Source organism: Macaca nemestrina, chromosome X, assembly GCF_043159975.1.
Source record: "Macaca nemestrina isolate mMacNem1 chromosome X, mMacNem.hap1, whole genome shotgun sequence".
Classification (NCBI taxonomy): Eukaryota; Metazoa; Chordata; class Mammalia; order Primates; family Cercopithecidae; genus Macaca; species Macaca nemestrina.
In genome coordinates, this window is record NC_092145.1 from 1184659 (window position 1) to 1203003 (window position 18345).

The window sequence follows — 18345 nt, forward strand, 5'->3', positions numbered from 1 at the left end:
TAGTTGTTTTAGGATTCACCTCATGGGGTTTCACTCTACACACATGAATGTTAGTATTCAGCCAAAGTCTCATGGGGAAACACCTATGTAGATTTCTAGAGCTCTTTCTCTACATAGCTGTGTTCTCTGTGGTCCTTTGTCCTGCAAATTCTACCCACCTCAACCACCCAGAATTCCAATCTCTGCTTTCTCAACTCTGTGAGATGGCCATGGTTGAGAAAGTGCTTACAGGATGAAAGCCAGGGTGATCAGGGACTCACCTCTTTTGCTTTCCTTTTTATACAGGCCACAGCTCTGCACTGACTGCCATCTAATGTCTATTTCATATATTTATTTGATCTAGTTTTCTAGTTGGTTTTATGTGTAGGGGGCAAGTTCAGTGTCCAGTACACTAATGTGGCTGGAAGTGGAAGTCCTTCCAGGTGATTCAAATGCATAATAAAGGTTGCAGAGTATATTCATTTCCTAGGGCTGCTGTAACAAAGTACCACAGACTGGGTGGCTTAGACAAGAGAGGTGTATTATAGTCTCACAGTTCTGGAGGCTGGACGTCTGAAATTAAGCTGTCAGCAGATTTGGTTCCTTCTCAAGGCTGTGAGGGAAGGATGTGTTCCAGGCTTCTCTCCTTGACTTGTAGATGGCCATCTTCTCTCTGTGTCTTTTCACAATGTCTTCCTTCTATGCATTTCTGTGTTCCAATTTCCCCTTTTTACGAAGACACCAGTCATATTTGATTATGACCTCACTTTAACTTGCTAAAGATTATTTCCATATAAGGTTATATTTGGAGATACTGGGGGCTTAGGAGTTTAACATATGAATTTGGTGGGGGGGTGACACCTTGCCGTTGCATAGGACCCACTTCAGCCTTGCAGATACTCACACCTTTGTTCACTCCATTAGGAAACAAACTTGGAGATGTTTGTTAACTATGTAATCAGCAAGTTGGATTGTTTTAAGATGAGAACAATGTGTAGCTTTTACTCTCAGAAGAATGGGATTAAACTGTTCTCTAACAATTTTATAAAAACTAACAAGCCTGTGACCTAGACACACCTTCCTGGAGGAGACTAGAAATGAGCACAAACACCTTTACACAAGGTTACAGGATATTGCAGGGTTTTGTTGTTAGAGATGATACTGGTCGGTGGTAATGAGTCAGCTTGGTGGCTGTGGCAGGAAAGGCTGATGGGAAGTGGATCTTTTGATGGTCAGAGCTGGAAAAGCCCTCAGAGCTCATCATTTTATAGTATGGGGAGAAGCAGTTTCCCCAGGGCAAGTGACGCCATGAGCCCTGGTGGCCAATAGTCACATTGTCATTTTATTTTGTTTTATTTTATTTATTTATTTATTTATTTATTTATTTATTTATTTATTGAGATGAAGTCTCACTTTGTTGCCCAGGCTGGAGTGCAGTGGCCCGATCTTGGCTCACTGCAACCTCCGTCTCCTGGGTTCAAGCAATTCTGCCTCAGCCTCCTGAGTAGTTGGGATTACAGGTGCATGTCACCACACCTGGCCAATTTTTGTATTTTTAGTAGAGAAGGGGTTTCACCATGTTGGTCAGGCTGGTCTTGAACTCCAGACTTCAAGTGATCCACCCACCTCGGCCTCCCAAAGTGCTGGGATAACAGGCGTGAGCCACCGCTCCTAGCCCACGTTGTCATTTTATAAGTTACTTTTACATTGATAATGTTTTGCCATTATTTCTCATTGGTTCACTACAATTATACCATAAGGGTGACAGGGCAGGGTTTACTATTTCCATTTACAGGTGACGGGACTGAGGTTTGCAGAAGCTGAGTTACTCAAGTACTGTGTGCTCAAAGTCACACAGAAAGTCAAAAGTAGAATCAGAATTCAAATTCAGGTCTCCTGACTTTCAATTCAGTGCCTCCCCCACGCCCATTTTTGTACTCCATTTCTCTAAGTTACTGTGGATACTTGTTTGCATAGTGATTCTGCTTTCTAGATCCTCTTGACCCAGGCTTATCTTCACAGTCTATCCTGAACTCTTGACCTCACCCTTTTCCATCTTGGCTTCCCAAGCTGCTCATGACCTACCCGGCAGAGAAGGACTGAGGGGAGAAGGTGAAGTCCAGCGCAGCTACTTGAAGCCAGCAATCCTGCAATTTTATGTTTCCATAAAATGCAAACATCTCAGTAAGAAGAGAGGGCAGCCCTCAGGTCCCAGCATCCTCATACCCTCTGTTCTGAAGTGTTCACCATCATCTTTTGTACTCTTTACTTCCTGACCCATCTCTGAACTTCTTAGGTTCAGACCCCTCCACTTATCTCTTATTTATACTCTGACACCCCCTCCTCACATCTGGTAGTTGATGCTGGACATTGAGCATAAACCTCTGCTTTCCTTCCTCATTCTGTGAGCTTATGAACTCCCTGATAAACATAGCACCCTTTTTCTTTACATGCACAGCGTCTGGCACATAGTAGACACTCGGTAAATATTGATTGAATGAATCCACAAATGTGCCCTGTACAGAGGAATTGTTTTAAGATTTTTTTTATCATAAAAGAAAACACAAAGCCAGGCACAGTGGCTCACGCCTGTAATCCCAGCACTTTGGGATGCCGAGGCGGGCGGATCACCTGAGGTCAGGAGTTCAAGACCAGCCTGACCAACGTGGCAAAACCTCGTCTCTACTAAAGTACAAAAAATTAGCCAGGCATGGTGGCGCATGCCTGTAATCCCAGCTACTTGAGAGACTGAGACAGGAGAATCGCTTGAAGCTGGGAGGTGAGCCGAGATCACACCATTGCACTGCAGCCTGGGTGACAAGAGCAAAAAACTCCATTTCAAAAAAAGAAAAAACAAACAAACAAACAAACAAAACAAATATTGAAAATCACATAAAAGAAATGTATTGAAAAATAGAACTTTGCCACCCACAACAGAAGTCCCTCCATGTGTCCTTGTCGATCATAACCTCCTCCTTCTTCTCCCCATAAATAAGCACTATCCTGACATGTACAGAAATATCTTCTTTGCATTTTTAATGTTTTCATCACTCAAATGAGTATCTGCTAGGCACACTTAAAAATTTTGATGTGTCTTTTAAGTATCATCTAATCCATAGATCTCTCCTCTGTCCCTTTATTTTTCTTTCTTTTTAAAAATAAATTTTATTGTATATAATTTGGAGTTTATAACATGACCTTATAGGATACCTATGGATAGTAATGGTTACTATAGTGAAGTAAATTAACATATAATCTCACATGTTTATTTTTGTGTGTCAATAGCAGCAAAAATGTACTTATTTCACAGAAATCCCTAACACAATTGCATTAGCTGCAGCCCTCATGCTGTACATTGGATCTTTAGACTTGCTCCTCTTAAATATTTGTTACTCTGTATCCTTTGACCTACATCTTCCCATTTCCTCCCATCCTATCTCTGGTAACCAGTTTTATTTTTTTATATTTATAAATATACCACAGTACATTTGACCTTTTCCCCCCACATACAAGATAGATCATTCAGTATTTGTCTTGCTGTGTCTGTCCTGCTCCACTTACCATAATGTCCTGTAGATCCATCTATATTTTTGCAAATGGCAGGATCTCCTTCCTTATTAAGGATGAATAATATTTCATAGTGTGATGCGATGCACATACCACAGTATCTTTATCCACTTATCTGTCAACAGACACCTAGGATGTTTCCATATCTTGGCCATTGTAAATTAATGCTGTGCTGATCATGGGAGTGCAGATATCTTTATGAGATGGTGATTTCACTTCCTTCAGATCCTTCACCCATTTTTTAATTGTTTCTTTTTCTGCAATTGAGTTGTAAGAGTTCTTTATAAATTTTGAATATTAACCCTTTAATGTAGTTTGCAAATATTTTTCCTAGTATATAGGTTGCCTTTTCATTTTATTGATTGCTTCTTTTCCTGTGCTTTTCTTTGCTGATTGCACCCTCATATCAGACTATCAAAGGCACAAAATGTCTGATTGTTTCTATTCCCAAGTTAGCAGCTGTTGATGCTTAATAGCTATACCTATTAATTCATTGGGGCTAGCAAAGTGGGGATATTCTAATTCTGTCATTTGTTTTTCCATTACTAATCAGAATACATTCATAAAGAAACATTCCCTTCATCTACCCAAGTGGGACAGCTCACATAGCAAAGGTTGGATAATGCTTGATTCTTCCCTTTACTTAACTAGTTTTCAAGGAAATGAAGTAGTTCCCTTACATCCTCTGAAGATGACAAATTCTTTTTCTAATATCACAATAAACTCATGGATTTAAGTGTATTTGGTGGATTGTAAGCCACTATAGTTATTATACAATCATGCATCATTCAATGACAGGGATATGTTCTGAGAAATGTGTCATTAGGCGATTTAGTCAGTTTGCAAATATCACAGGGTGTACTTACACAAACGTAGCTTACTACACACCTAGGCTATATGGTATAGTCTATTGCTTCTGGGCTACAAACCTGTACACCATGGTACTGCATTGAATACCATAGGCAATTGTAACACAATGGTAGGTATTTGTGTATCTAAACATAGAAAAGGTACAATAAAAATATGGTATTAAATTTTATGGGATTCAGATGTCTCGGAGGATTGAAAAAAAATCTTACGGGACCACCATTGTATATGTGGTTCATTGTTACTATAATGTCATGCAGCATATGACTGTATTTATGAAAGCAAAAATTCTTTCATATATGGCCAGTGGTAACCTCTTCAGGTTAGCCCCTAAATCCTTTTGAGATGGCCCTCGCCATTCCTTGTGGCTTTGTTTCATTGTAAAAAGCTTCGCTTTGGTGCTGGCAGACTGACTGCTTTCAGGGGCTTTGTCACATGTCTTTCATTTTCCAGAAGCCTGTAAGCCTGGTGGAACAGAACTGTATGTGGCCTCTGGTTTTACCTACTTAGCAAAGAGCTCCAAGAACACCCACTTCTGTTTTGCATAATCACAACTCTTATGTAGAGATTTAAAAACCTAAGGGATGACACACTGGCAATTTTGCATGATTTAGCATCAAGACTACGCTACATCCTATTTAAGTTACTGTGTGACTGTTCTTTTTCCTTTCCACCTTCATGCCTGCCTTCCAGCCCTGCTGAACTACTTACGCAAAGTTTTCAGCCTTTCCACCTTAATGCCTTTGTGCATGCTGCTTCCTCCTGCCCCACTTTAGCCTCAGCTTAGTCACCACTTCTTCCCGGAAGCCTCCCCAGACAACTGATCTGACAGAGATGTCTCTTTTGTTTGTTCCCATAGCATCTTGGTTTTGCCTTATCGTAGCACTTATCTCACTGATTGCAATTGTCTGTTTATCCGTCTGCTCACTCCCTTGTTGCCCATGAGACTGTGAGTGGCAGGGCCTGTGGCTTGCTTACTTCATCTTCCCCGGTGTCTGCTCAGTGTCCAGCATATTAGTAGGCTATCAATAGGTAATTGTTGAATGAATGAATAAAGCCCAAACTTCTTCATGTCACTCTTTCCATTGCACTCCCACCACTTCTGGTTCACTCTTCTGCTAGACCGCTCACTATCCTGAGTTGAAATCTACTCATATCATAATTCTACCCTTCTCCCTATCCCAGCTAGAGAGTGAGGTCTTTTTAGAGACCAGCTCTAATCTCCTTTTCTATCTTCATTGTCTAGCAGGATGCATAGTGCAGAGTAGGCACTCAATAAATAAACTCTTGGTGTTACTTCTCTTCCAATATTGTTATTAAAAGATAAGAAACCTATTGTCTCCATAACACTAAGAGCAGTTAATGTGAAACTTGTTTGTGTGCTCAATTTGACTTCCTCTTTTAGAATCATTTTTGGGAAGTGCAACAAAGTTCCTCTTTACATTTCCCCTACCAAAGTGGCTTTTGGAAAGTTTGGAGCACCCCATGCTCCCTCCTCATGAAAGCTTTCCTCAGCAGGCACACATGCCATTCTCTTATCCCCTGAGCCCCTTCCCTGAACTGGGTCTTATGTTCCTGTTTGCCTCAGTTGATGCCAGAAGCCCAAGTTTCCCACTTTCAAACCCCACAGCAAGACTCAAGCTACTTCTCTTATGTTTAGTGGCTCTACTCCCATCCAATGCCATGTTTTTGCAACAGGAATTCATTGAATCAATTTTTCTCTCCCTCTTGGGTCACCCCCACGAGCATACAAACATGCTGTTATTTTTCCTGTCTTAAAAACGTGGACTTAATCACACCACGTTGTTTGTCTCCTGAGTTTGTCTCCTTGTTTGACTCATGGCCAGACCTCTTCTCAAAGCTATATACTGTCTGTAAAGGCAGGAGCAAACCAGGGTTCACCTGCCCCAACCTGACACGGAGTGACTGCCTTCCTTCTGCTTGCTGCCCCTTGCCACAGTCCTGGAAGGGCTTTTTATTCTAAGGCATAATTGGAGGTCAGTGCTTCTTTGGATTCTCTGACATCTCAGATTCATGTTCTCTGAGCAGGGAGGGAGCTGAGAATACTCCAAATAGTGTCTTTTCCTTTTTCCCTGGCCTCTTGGTCAAAGCTGGTGAGCTTAAAAAGTATTACACATAAATGAAGCTAGAGATACAAAAGACTTCCTGTCCCAGGGGTCGCTGTACCTCCTGGCAGAACCCGACACTTCCTGCTGTCACACATGCTACTGCACGGGAGAGAAAACCACAGAGCTATAAATCTCTCCTATGCAACATTGAGTGTCTCCAATGGAAGAGAGCCCTGCGGTCAGCCCGTCATCCTTCTCTGTGCTCAATTCCCAACTGGGGCTCATGCCATAGTTCCCTACCGCAGAAAGGAAGCATACGCTATCCATGCAGGCTGGCCTGTCTGGCCCTTTGATGAACAAAGGGCACCTAAATGTAAGAAGACAAGGAACTCAAACATTTCCTTCCCCCTGGCTCCATGAGGGGGCAGGGAAGTTTACAGATCCAGGGGACTCCTTAGGGCTTTGGTCAATTGAAAATACCTCTTTCCCCAGGCCAGAGATCTGCACCCTTTCTTTGTACTGAGCCAAGATGGTACTGTCTACATCAAACATTCTAGGTCAATGGTGAGTGGGGAGCCAAGGAGCCCTAGGTCATCCTCAGTAGTTCTCAGTGGCACAAAAGAGACCTGTCGTATCTTGGCACTGGCTTCTGTGGAATATCATTCTCTTTTCTTTTCTGAGCATTGACTGAGCTTTACCTGTTCATCTGACCTCCAGGCTTGGCTCTTTCCAAGATTCCTATTCCATTAACGAAAGTTCCTTTTAGTTTTTACAGTGTTTCAAAACAGAGGCACTGATAGCTTGAGGCCAATCCTGCCATGCCTCACCCCCCACCCCATCTCCAGCCTTTATAACAAGCAAAACCCACATATTTTCAGACGCTCCAGAGAGGAATTAGACCATCCCTTGTTGAGAAACACTGTGACTTAGGGGGGAATGCTTAAGAGTCTCCCATCTTTAAAAACTCCCTTGACCCCAGAGCTTCCCCCTTTACAGTCAGATGTTTCTGAAGAGCTGAATACACTTCCTCTCTCTATTTTTTTTTTTTTTTTACTTCACATCCATTACTGATCCTTCTATCCCAACCTGAGTTCAAATTCATTCCTACAGCTGTTTAGCTATGTGACCTTGGGCACATTACTTAATCTCTCTGAATCTCAATTTTATCAGACATAAGATGGAGATAGTAATAGTTACCCCTCCCATAGTATAGTTTTAGGGATTAAATGGATTATAGTAAAGCACTTAGGGTCTCTTACATAGGAATTGTAACTAACCAGGCTAGTTAATTCTCTGAGAATTCTATTAGTGTTTTAATCATCATTGGGAGTTTTATGGAAGACAATTTGTCACCTTTAGACACTGGCAATCCTCTCTCCTCCTCTCCAATGTGTATGATTTTCCTTTTTGGCCAGTTGTGTAGAACTTAAATAACAATGTTAGAAGATACTGGGGCAGTGGTGAGCACTTGTGATTTGCATCTGATTTTAATGTATGATATTGGCTCTTGAACTGAGATAGATAGATAGATAATAGTAAGAAAGCTTCCTTCTAGTTCTTTATTGCTAAGATTCTTTTAAAGCTTAAGCATATGTTAAATTTGTACTACATTCCTTTGCTGCATCAATTTCAATGATTGTATAATTCTGGTCCTTCAAACTGTGGGTGTGAATCCCATTACTAGACTCTCATATCCTGACCTGTCCTTAAAATCATCCAATAAAGTAGACTTGAAGATGGGCACTAGTCCTGTAATACAAAGCGTTTCATCATTAGAATGGCTGATTTGCTTCCTTCCTGCTGTCCTTGTCATGACATGGGTTCTTGGCATAGCCTGAGAAGCAAGAGAAATTGGTCCAGTAACTCCTTATTGAATTGCCTTTCTGCAGGCCTGGCGCAAGCGCTGGTTTGTCCTCCGGCGAGGCCGCATGAGCGGCAACCCCGATGTCTTGGAGTACTACAGGAACAAGCACTCCAGCAAGCCTATCCGGGTAATAGACCTCAGCGAGTGTGCAGTGTGGAAGCATGTGGGCCCCGGCTTTGTTCGGAAGGAATTTCAGAATAATTTCGTGTTCATTGTCAAGACTACTTCCCGTACATTCTACCTGGTGGCCAAAACTGAGCAAGAAATGCAGGTGTGGGTGCACAGCATCAGTCAGGTCTGCAACCTTGGCCACCTGGAGGATGGCACAGGTAAGAGCGGAGTTGGGGCTCCCATGTGCTAAGGGGTATCCCAGGACTGGAGGGCTACTGCAGAAAAACAGTTCAAGATGCCAAGCCTGCCTCCTCGAGGGTGTTTTGGCAGGCTAATTTATGTCAGAACTGTCCCTACCAAATACGGTACTGGAAATTGCCCTCTTTTACTCAGTCCAAATGTGGGAAGGCAGAGTCCATACACACACTGAGCATTGTAGGCTTTAAAACCCCTTCATGTCTTTGCTCTCATTCAACCACAGTGAAAGTCAAATGTGGATGAGGATGTCTTCCCATGATGCTGACACTCATGGCTTTCTAGAAATATCAAATATTACCACACTTCAAAATATTGTGGAACTCCAGTATTTCTGGTGCCTATTGGGTTGTCCATCACTAAATGGTAGAAAGAGAGAACTTGGCTACTTACCGTAGGCAAGAAAGATTTCCTGATACCTCCAAATGTCTCAAGTTCTCTGCAGAGGAAATTAGTTGTAAGTTTGCTCTGGGCCATTTCTGGACAGTGGGAGCAATTGACCCATGAAGAGTACCCCAAACTCTCTCTCTCTCTGCCACACGCACACACGCACACACATACACACAACTCTTCCTATGTAATTTACCAGGTATATTGTAACCTAGGGTTACAATTCACTTCCCTTCATGGATTTTGTTTTTGAGCCCCTGACATTATTGCAACATGCCCTTTTCCTCAAAATATGAGATTTTGAATCTGATTTCTTTTAGCCTCTTGGTCTAGTAGACAAAACTTGGCCCCTAAATCCTGTGATCTATACTTGCTTCAACATTTTAAGGGTTACTGTATGGTTTCCACCATCTGCCACTGAAATATCCACACTCTAACACTAGGTGGCAATGGAGAGTCAGAGTTGTATCTCCCTCCAGGACAGGCACAAGAGAGTGTGCTTCCTGAGAACACATTCCTTTTCGTTTCGTGAACCAGGGAAGCGTATTAAGTGAGGCTATTCGGTAATATTGCTGAGCATTGAGAGCACTCAAATAAAAGGAAATGAAGTGATGGCAAGTTCTTTATCCTTGGTACAATGGACAAAACTTAATTGGAAAGTCGCATTAAGTAGGTTCTGGCTAGAGTCTGACATTATGCAAATCAAGCAGAGCCTCCCTGACCAACTTCTCCAGCCTTGCTGCTGGCTGTTTACCACCCTATTCCACACCTTCAGCCCTAAATAGGTATATCGTCATATAGTGTGTTATATGTCTCCTCTGTTTCTTTCCTTATCCAGGAGTTATCCTAAAACATATGTACATAATATGTTTCCCAATAACCCAAGAGCAACAGGAATGAGTAAGGCACCAGGCCAAAACCGGAGAGCCTGCCCCGGCGTGAAGTTGGAGGAAGCCAGAAAACTCACCTGTGACCCTTTCCATTCTCTGTAGCCCCCCTCAGTTTTTAGAACCACGTAAGAGCAGGGTCCTCTTCATCTGAGAATTACACCCAAAGGGCTTTCTTGTGACTTTTCACAGAGTGTTTGGTTCTGTCTCCAGCAACCATATAGTAGTCAACACATTGTGTGTGTACCCTGGCCAGGAGCTCTGTTGAAATGCTTTTGTATAGTAACTCGTCTCATCCCCACAGCAGTTCTATGGCCTATGTGTGATTATTATCTCCACTTTATAGAAAAGGAAACTTGGAGAAGGCAGGCCATGTAGTAATGGCTATGTAGTAGAGCCTGGACTTGAACTCAGGCAGTTCTGGCTCATCCTGACTCAGGAATCCTGGACTATTAACTTGGTTCAAAGGGGAAATAAAAGCAGGCTTTTCATTAGCTGTTTCTGATCTGAAGTTCTCATTGGTTCCTGATTCAAATTCATCTTAAGGGCCATGTTTTCAGGTGATAGGGAGGATGTTATGCTCCTTGAGAAAAAGGAATGTGCTTTTCCAGCCACCACAGCACAGTGTTTCTTTCCTGCCCTTTACTTATAACAGTGATGAACAGGATTCTTTCTTTATGTGTTATTTGTCTGTCTTCTCTGCTAGAATTTAAACTTTGATAAGGGCAGGATCTTTGTCTTGTCTGTATTGTGAGGGTTAGTGGCATTCCGGGTACATGGTAGATGTGATAGGCATTCTATATAGACATATGCCGATATAAACATGTATAGATACACATACATATATGCACAAGTACATATATAATTATATGCATGGACTTGTTATACATACATATATATATGTATGTTTGTTGAGTGAAAAAACAATGATGCAGGGCTGCTGCTGAGGGCCATAAAGAAGCTGTGTGTAGACTAACTGCAGAGTTTTAGGCCAAGAATGCTGGGTTTTTTACTCTTAATTGATTCAACACTTTGCTCTTGAAACATTGGCCTTCTTTCCCAGACATTGTTTACAGCTTGGGGAAATGGTCTCCTCCATCAGTACAAACACCAGCTGTGATTTGCATCTTCTGTTTGGCTTCTTTGATGCTGTTTGAGAAATTTTGAGTGCGTGTTATAGCCATTCTTAACCATTAACCTGGGAAATGATTTCTCCAGCAGATTCCATGGAGAGCCTCTCTTACACACCCTCCTCCCTGCAGCCATCCTCTGCCAGCTCCCTTCATACCGCCCATGCTGCCAGCTCCTCCTTGCCAAGAGATGACCCAAACACTAATGCTGTAGCCACTGAGGAAACAAGAAGTGAGTCAGAGCTTCTCTTCCTTCCAGATTATCTGGTTTTGTCCAACTGTGAGACTGGAAGACTGCACCATACCAGGTATGTTTATGCCCAGGACTCTGTCTGAGCTGGGCCTGCTAGCATGCTCTCTAGAGTCACACTGCCTCCTCTTGCAGAGTCTGTAGCTGAGATGTGTTCAGTGTGCTTCACCAAATTAGTCCATTCAGTGGTAGCATTTTCTAGTGGGTGTGTCTGCTCTCATCTCTCTTCCTGCCAATGTCAAGGCAGGAACAGATTGCTATGAACCACTGTGAAAGGTGAAGCATGTAGTGTACTAAACAGAATGAGTCATGCATTTCAGCATTGTGGTTTCATTTCTAGCCTTGCATTTTCATGTGTATCTGATGCTTAGAGGATGAAAAAATCAACAAACCATTTTTCTTTTGCCACACCAAGGGGTTGGTGTAACTGAGTGTTGTAGAGGGAATGTGGCTGTGCAAGTAGCAAGCAAGGTGGTACTGGGGGGATGGGAATGAGGCCAGTGTTGGTTTTGTGGTAGGCGGATGGCTGCATTTTAGTCCAACTTACCTGCTTTTCTTCCCCAGTCTACCCACCAGATGTGATAGCTGGTCAAACTCAGACCGTTCATTGGAACGGGCTTCATTTGATGACGTTTTTGTTGACTGCCTGCAGCCGCTCCCGTCCAGTCATTTGGTCCACCCCTCGTGCCATGGCAATGGAGCTCAGGAGGTGCCATCCTCGAGGCCTCAGCCTGCCCTGATCTGGAGTAGAGAAATCAATGGGCCACCCAGGGACCACTTGTCTTCTTCACCATTGCTGGAAAGTTCCTTAAGTTGCACCATTCAGGTAGATAAAAATCAAGGTTCCTTACCCTGTGGAGCAAAAGAACTAGACATTATGTCCAACACTCCACCTCCCCGCCCCCCTAAGCCAAGCCATCTGTCTGGACGGCGCCAAGAGGAGTGGAGCACACACAGTGGCAGCAAGAAGCCAGAATGCACTCTGCTTCCAAGAAGAATCTCTGTCTCTGCTTTAGACAACATGAGAACGTGGAGAGGTAAGTGTTGGGTCCTAAGATTCAGGCACCGAGAAAACCCTGGCTCCTCCTCACTCTTTGTGTCCATGTGAGGTCATGCCAGTGGACCCAACCAACGGGGCTACATTTGAATTACCTTGATGTGTACAGCTTGGTAAAAAGCCACATCAGTAGTGTGTACTTGTGTACATACGTGCTTGTCCCTTGCTCAAGCTGGCCTGATCTTCTAATGGGGCTGGATCCTTGGTGGAAGCATATACCCTGAAAGCAGCACTCTTCTGTTCCCAGATCCCCCCACCCTTCCTTTGAGCCTGGCCACCAGGAGAGACATTTAGGTCCCCATAGATGCTGCAATAGGTTGGAACACCAGTCCCTTGTGATGGGCTTGCCCATGCAAGTCCTTGCCCATGTGGTAAGCTTTCCACCTGAATCTGAGATCCTAGTGTTTTTTGGAGTCACTCAGGGACCCACTTAGTACAAAAGTTGATGTCTTTTGTCTCAACTCAGTCCCATTCCCTTCTTTGTCTCTCTCTCACATACATAGAGAGCCCTGAGACCACAGATCATCACTGCCTTCTGTTTTTCAGCAATCCCATCAGCCTCATTCATCATCCAACTAGACTTATTCTTTCCAAATTCTAGCTGGCTGTACAAAGGGCCCTCCCACAGCCGTCTTTTGCCCTTTTCTATAAGGCCATTTATCCTCACGAGGTTATCTTGCAATTCTGCTTGCAGTTCCATCTTCCTCCACCTGTTTCTTTCCACCTGGGCCTCTCTGGCCTTCAGAAGCAGTTTGGTGAAAGCCAACTGAAGCCCATTCAGTATAGTTTTTTATTGCGGGATCTGGCCAGCAGCCCACAATGCAATGGTACTCTCTCTTTGTTCCCAGGCGGATCGGCAGGTCGAGAAATAACAAACACACACAAGATAGTGAAAGCTAGGTCCAGCGGGGTCACCACCTTCTGGTCCCGTGGTGCCAACAATGCACTGGATATGCCAGCATTTATTATTAAGTTTAGCGAGGGCAGGGGTAGGTTAGTGAGGGATTTAGGGTCATTTAATTATGAGGTGAGATGGTCACATGGGGATTAAGTAGTTCTTTAACATAACATCTGCATGCAGAAGTACAGTATACAGAGATAAGAATTTACAGTATAGTGTGTGCATCCAGAATTTCTAACAGAGCCTTAAAGCAGGCACACCATCTTTCCATAACCTATGATTAGAAAGATATTAATCAGCAGTAGCAGTTGCAGCAAAAGCTGGTTACAAACAATTCATAGAAACAGGACGTGAAGTTAGACAACCGGTTAGACCAGAATTTCTCAGAAGGGGATATGCCTTAACCCTAAAGAGGCCTAGAAAAGCTGCAGCAAGATGAGGACGTTTATAGCCCTATCTTATCCATATGGACAGGCGCCCCCCATGCGTCTGTTTATAGGCTCTCCACAAGGGTCGCGTTCCATTCCCAGAGCTATGAACATCTGCTTTTCTGGGATAGGAAGCTTGATGATGTGAAACCTCCCTGACTGCATGTCCATTCATAGACTCTCTGCAGGGGGAAGCACATCACCCACTATTGGCTCATTCTGGCAGCCCAACCTTGCATTGTCTTTATACAATCCTGCATGCAATTTTGTATTCACAATAATCAGGAGAATTTCATCTTTTATTCTGTAGCAATAGTTTCAGGGAGTCTCCCTAGAGTTTTTCAGTAACCTCTTCTTTACTGCTTTGCTGGGCTACCTCATCTTTCTGCCGTGAGCCAACCAACCTTAACATTTTGCTCTTCTTTCTTACATCAGTCTGTATCTCTTAGATACACAGACACAGAAACTAATTATCTCTGTGTCTTTCTCTTTTCTTCTCTTTCTTTCTCTCTCCATTGAAATATAATCACCCACACATCACTACTTATTTAGGCCACATTTTCAAGGAATTATGGAAAGTGGAAGGAGTGCACATTTATTTTCAAATTGTACGAATCTCTCATTCTGACTGAGGATTTAAGTTACTGGCAAAAGCCTTCCCTAATGTCCCTCCATTACATATGTTTCTTCCTTTTGACTATCCTTATGAAATAGGTGTATACTGATTACACAAATGATCTGGATGTGCTAACATGTGTGAACAGTTGACAAAAAGGGAAAAATGAAAGTGGTTAAGCACATTTTAGGAAGTGAAATGAATAAAACCGGTAGAATAATAACATATGAAAATGAATCAAAAGTCTTAAATTGAAGAACAAAAGCTTGAAATAATTTGAAATTTCAACACAAACATAAAACAATTAGGTCGTGTTATTTTACATGAAGGCAAACAAAGGTTAAAACTAAGTAAAATAGAGGTTTTGACCATGAAACAAAGACCAAGACAACAGTGATGCCTAGAAGCAAAATGGCTCTGATAAAGCAGAGGGAATGCATAAAGTTTATTGTTCCACCTTTCCCACCAAGATTTGTGTTGGGGCATGGTGGCAGAGTGAGGTCAAGGTTCATTTTTGTCCATCTGGATCTCCATCCAATGACCCTGCAAGGCTGTCCTGCCCCCATGGCTCTCCAGCGCCCCCTCTGCCATAGATGAAGTGCCCATGTATATGAGGTCTGAGTCTCCTTTCTATCCCTTGGAGCCCACTTGTCCAGCTTGTACCAATACCACACTCTCTTAATTACTATACCATTCTATCTTAATATCCAATAGGACAAGTCCTCCTGCCTTTAAGAATATAATGGCTATTCTAGGGTCAATTTTACAGTCAACTGGTCAGGTTCTAGACACACCTATATAAATATATTGGGGATTTGAGGAGGATTGCATCATATCTGTAGATCAGTTTGTGAAGATTTGACATCTTTACAATGTTGAATTTTCCAATCCATGAATAGGAAATATGCTTCCATTTATATAGGTCTTATTTTTGTATTTTAAAATATTTAATTGACAAAGATTTCATATATTCAAGGTGCAAATGCATATGTATCAGAACATGATGATTTGATATGCACGTGCATTATGTACTGACTATTACAATCAAACTAATTAACACATCCATGGCCACCCATGCTGTACATTGGATTCCCCAGACTTGTTCACTTATCACTGAAAGTTTGTACCTTTAGACCAACATATTCTCATGTACCTGCATTCCCCAGTCCCTGACAACCACCATTTTACTATTGCCATGAGTTCGACTTTTTTAGATTCCACGTATAAGTGAAATCATGCAGTATTTTTTTTTCTGTGCCCAGCTCATTTCACTGAACATAATCTCATCCTGGTTTACCCATGTTGTCACAAATGACAGGATATCATTCCTTTTTAAGGCTGAGTAGTATTCTATTCTGAATATATACCACATTTTTTATATCCATTATATCCTTTATCCATTCATCCAGTGACAGACACAAATTGACTACATGTTGTATTAGTCCATTCTCATACTGTTGTAAATAACTATCTGAGGCTGGGTGCGGTGGCTCACACCTGTAATCCCAGCACTTTGGGAGGCCAAAGTGGGTGGATCACAAGGTCAGAAGTTCAAGACCATCCTGGCCAATATGGTGGAACCCCATATCTACTAAAAATACAAAAATTACCTGTGTGTGGTGGCAGGTACCTGTGGTTCTAGCTACTCAGGAGGCTGAGGCAGTAGAATTGCTTGAACCTGGGAGGCAGAGTTTGCAGTGAGCTGAGATCGCACCACTGCACTACAGAGCAAGACTTCATCTCCAAAAAAAAAAAAAAAAAAGAACTGCCTGAGACTGGCTAATTTGGGTAATTTATGAAGAAAAGAGATTTAATTGACTCACAGTTCCACAGGCTGTACAGGAAACATGGCTAGGGAGGCCTCAGGAAACTTACAATCATGGAGGATGATGAAGAGGAAGGAAGCATGTCTTACATGGCTGGAGCAGGAGGAAGAGAGTGAAGGGGGAGGTGCTACACACTTTTAAACAACCAGATCTTGTGAGAGCTCTATCACAAGACAGCACTAGGGGGATGGTGCTAAACCATTAGAAACCACCCCCATGATCCAATCACCTCCCACCAGGCCCTACTTCCAACACTGGGGATTACAATTCAACATGAGATTTTTGGGGGACACAGGGCCAAACCATATCACATGTTGTGGCTATTGTGAATAGTGCTGTAATAAACACAGGAGGGCAAATATCTCTTTGACATACTGATTTCATTTCTTTTGGATATGTATCCAGAAGAGAGATTGCTGGATCATAAGGTAGTTATATTTTAGTTTTCTGAGGAACCTCCATACTGTTTTCCATAATGGCTATACCAATTTACATTCCCACCAACAGTGTACAAGGGTTCTCTTCTCTACACCCTCTCCAACACTTGTATTTGGTTGGGCTGATACTTTGTATGGTTCTGATTTGTATTTCCCTGATGGTTAGTGATGTTGAGCATTTTTTCATATACCTGTTGGCCATTTGTATGTCTTCTTTTGAGAAATGTCTATTCAGATCTTTGCCAATTTTAAAATTAGGTTATTTAGTTTTTTTGCTACTCAATTATGTGAGTTCCTTATATATTTTTACTGTTAACCCCTTATATATGATTTGCAAATATTTTCTCTCATTCTCTAGGTTGCCTTTTCATTTTGTTGATTGTTTCCTTTGCTGAGCAGACACTTGTTAGTTTGATGTAGCTCCACTTGTTTATTTTTGCTATTTTTGCCTGTGCATTTGGAATCATATCCAAAGTATCATTGTCAATACCAATGTCAATGAGCCTTTCCCCTATATTTTCTTCTAGGGGCTAAATGGTTTTAGATTTTACATTGAAGTCTATAATCCATTTCAAGTTAATTTTTTGTATATGGTCTAAGAAAAGGGCCCAACTTCATTCTTTTGCATGTGGATATCCAGTTTTCCCAACACCATTATTAAAGAGACTCTCCTTTCTTTGCGCTCTTGTTAAAGCGTTTTGGATTTTGATTTTATATCCAGCTTTTTGAAACTATGGATTATTTTGTCTTTTCTTTGCATATAATTATATTGCCTGCAAATAATAATAGCTTTGTTTTTTCTTTAACAACTTTATATTTTTCATTACTTTTTCTTTTTTTTTCTTTTTTTTTATTATTATACTTTAAGTTCTAGGGTACATGTGCATAACGTGCAGGTTTGTTACATATGTATACTTGTGCCATGTTGGTGTGCTGCACCCATCAACTCGTCAGCACCCATCAACTCGTCATTTACATCAGGTATAACTCCCAATGCAATCCCTCCCCCCTCCCCCCTCCCTGTGATAGGCCCCGGTGTGTGATGTTCCCCTTCCCGAGTCCAAGTGATCTCATTGTTCAGTTCCCACCTATGAGTGAGAACATGCGGTGTTTGGTTTTGTGTTCTTGTGATAGTTTGCTAAGAATGATGGTTTCCAGCTGCATCCATGTCCCTACAAAGGACACAAACTCATCCTTTTTTATGGCTGCATAGTATTCCATGGTGCATATGTGCCACATTTTCTTAATCCAATCTGTCACTGATGGACATTTGGGTTGATTCCAAGTCTTTGCTATTGTGAATAGTGCTGCAATAAACATACGTGTGCATGTGTCTTCATAGCAGCATGATTTATAATCCTTTGGGTATATACCCAGTAATGGGATGGCTGGGTCATATGGTACATCTAGTTCTAGATCCTTGAGGAATCGCCATACTGTTTTCCATAATGGTTGAACTAGTTTACAATCCCACCAACAGTGTAAAAGTGTTCCTATTTCTCCACATCCTCTCCAGCACTTGTTGTTTCCTGACTTTTTAATGATTGCCATTCTAACTGGTGTGAGATGGTATCTCATTGTGGTTTTGATTTGCATTTCTCTGATGGCCAGTGATGATGAGCATTTTTTCATGTGTCTATTGGCTGTATGCATGTCTTCTTTTGAGAAATGTCTGTTCATATCCTTTGCCCACTTTTTGATGGGGTTGTTT

General features: G+C 42.0%; 1 protein-coding gene across 4 annotated transcripts in view; it reads left to right on the forward strand.

Moving 5' to 3' along the window:
- Positions 1–18345, forward strand: part of LOC105468360 (GRB2 associated binding protein 3) — a 71789-nt gene that overhangs the window by 23307 nt on the left and 30137 nt on the right. For 2 of the 4 annotated variants that reach the window (XM_011718468.2, XM_011718465.2), the window contains exons 2-4: positions 8372–8675; positions 11208–11427; positions 11934–12406. In XM_011718468.2, the coding sequence (XP_011716770.1) occupies positions 8372–8675; positions 11208–11427; positions 11934–12406 (997 nt within the window). The remainder of the gene's footprint in view (positions 1–8371; positions 8676–11207; positions 11428–11933; positions 12407–18345) is intronic. The other 2 variants (XM_011718467.2, XM_011718466.2) reach the window with 2 other exon arrangements.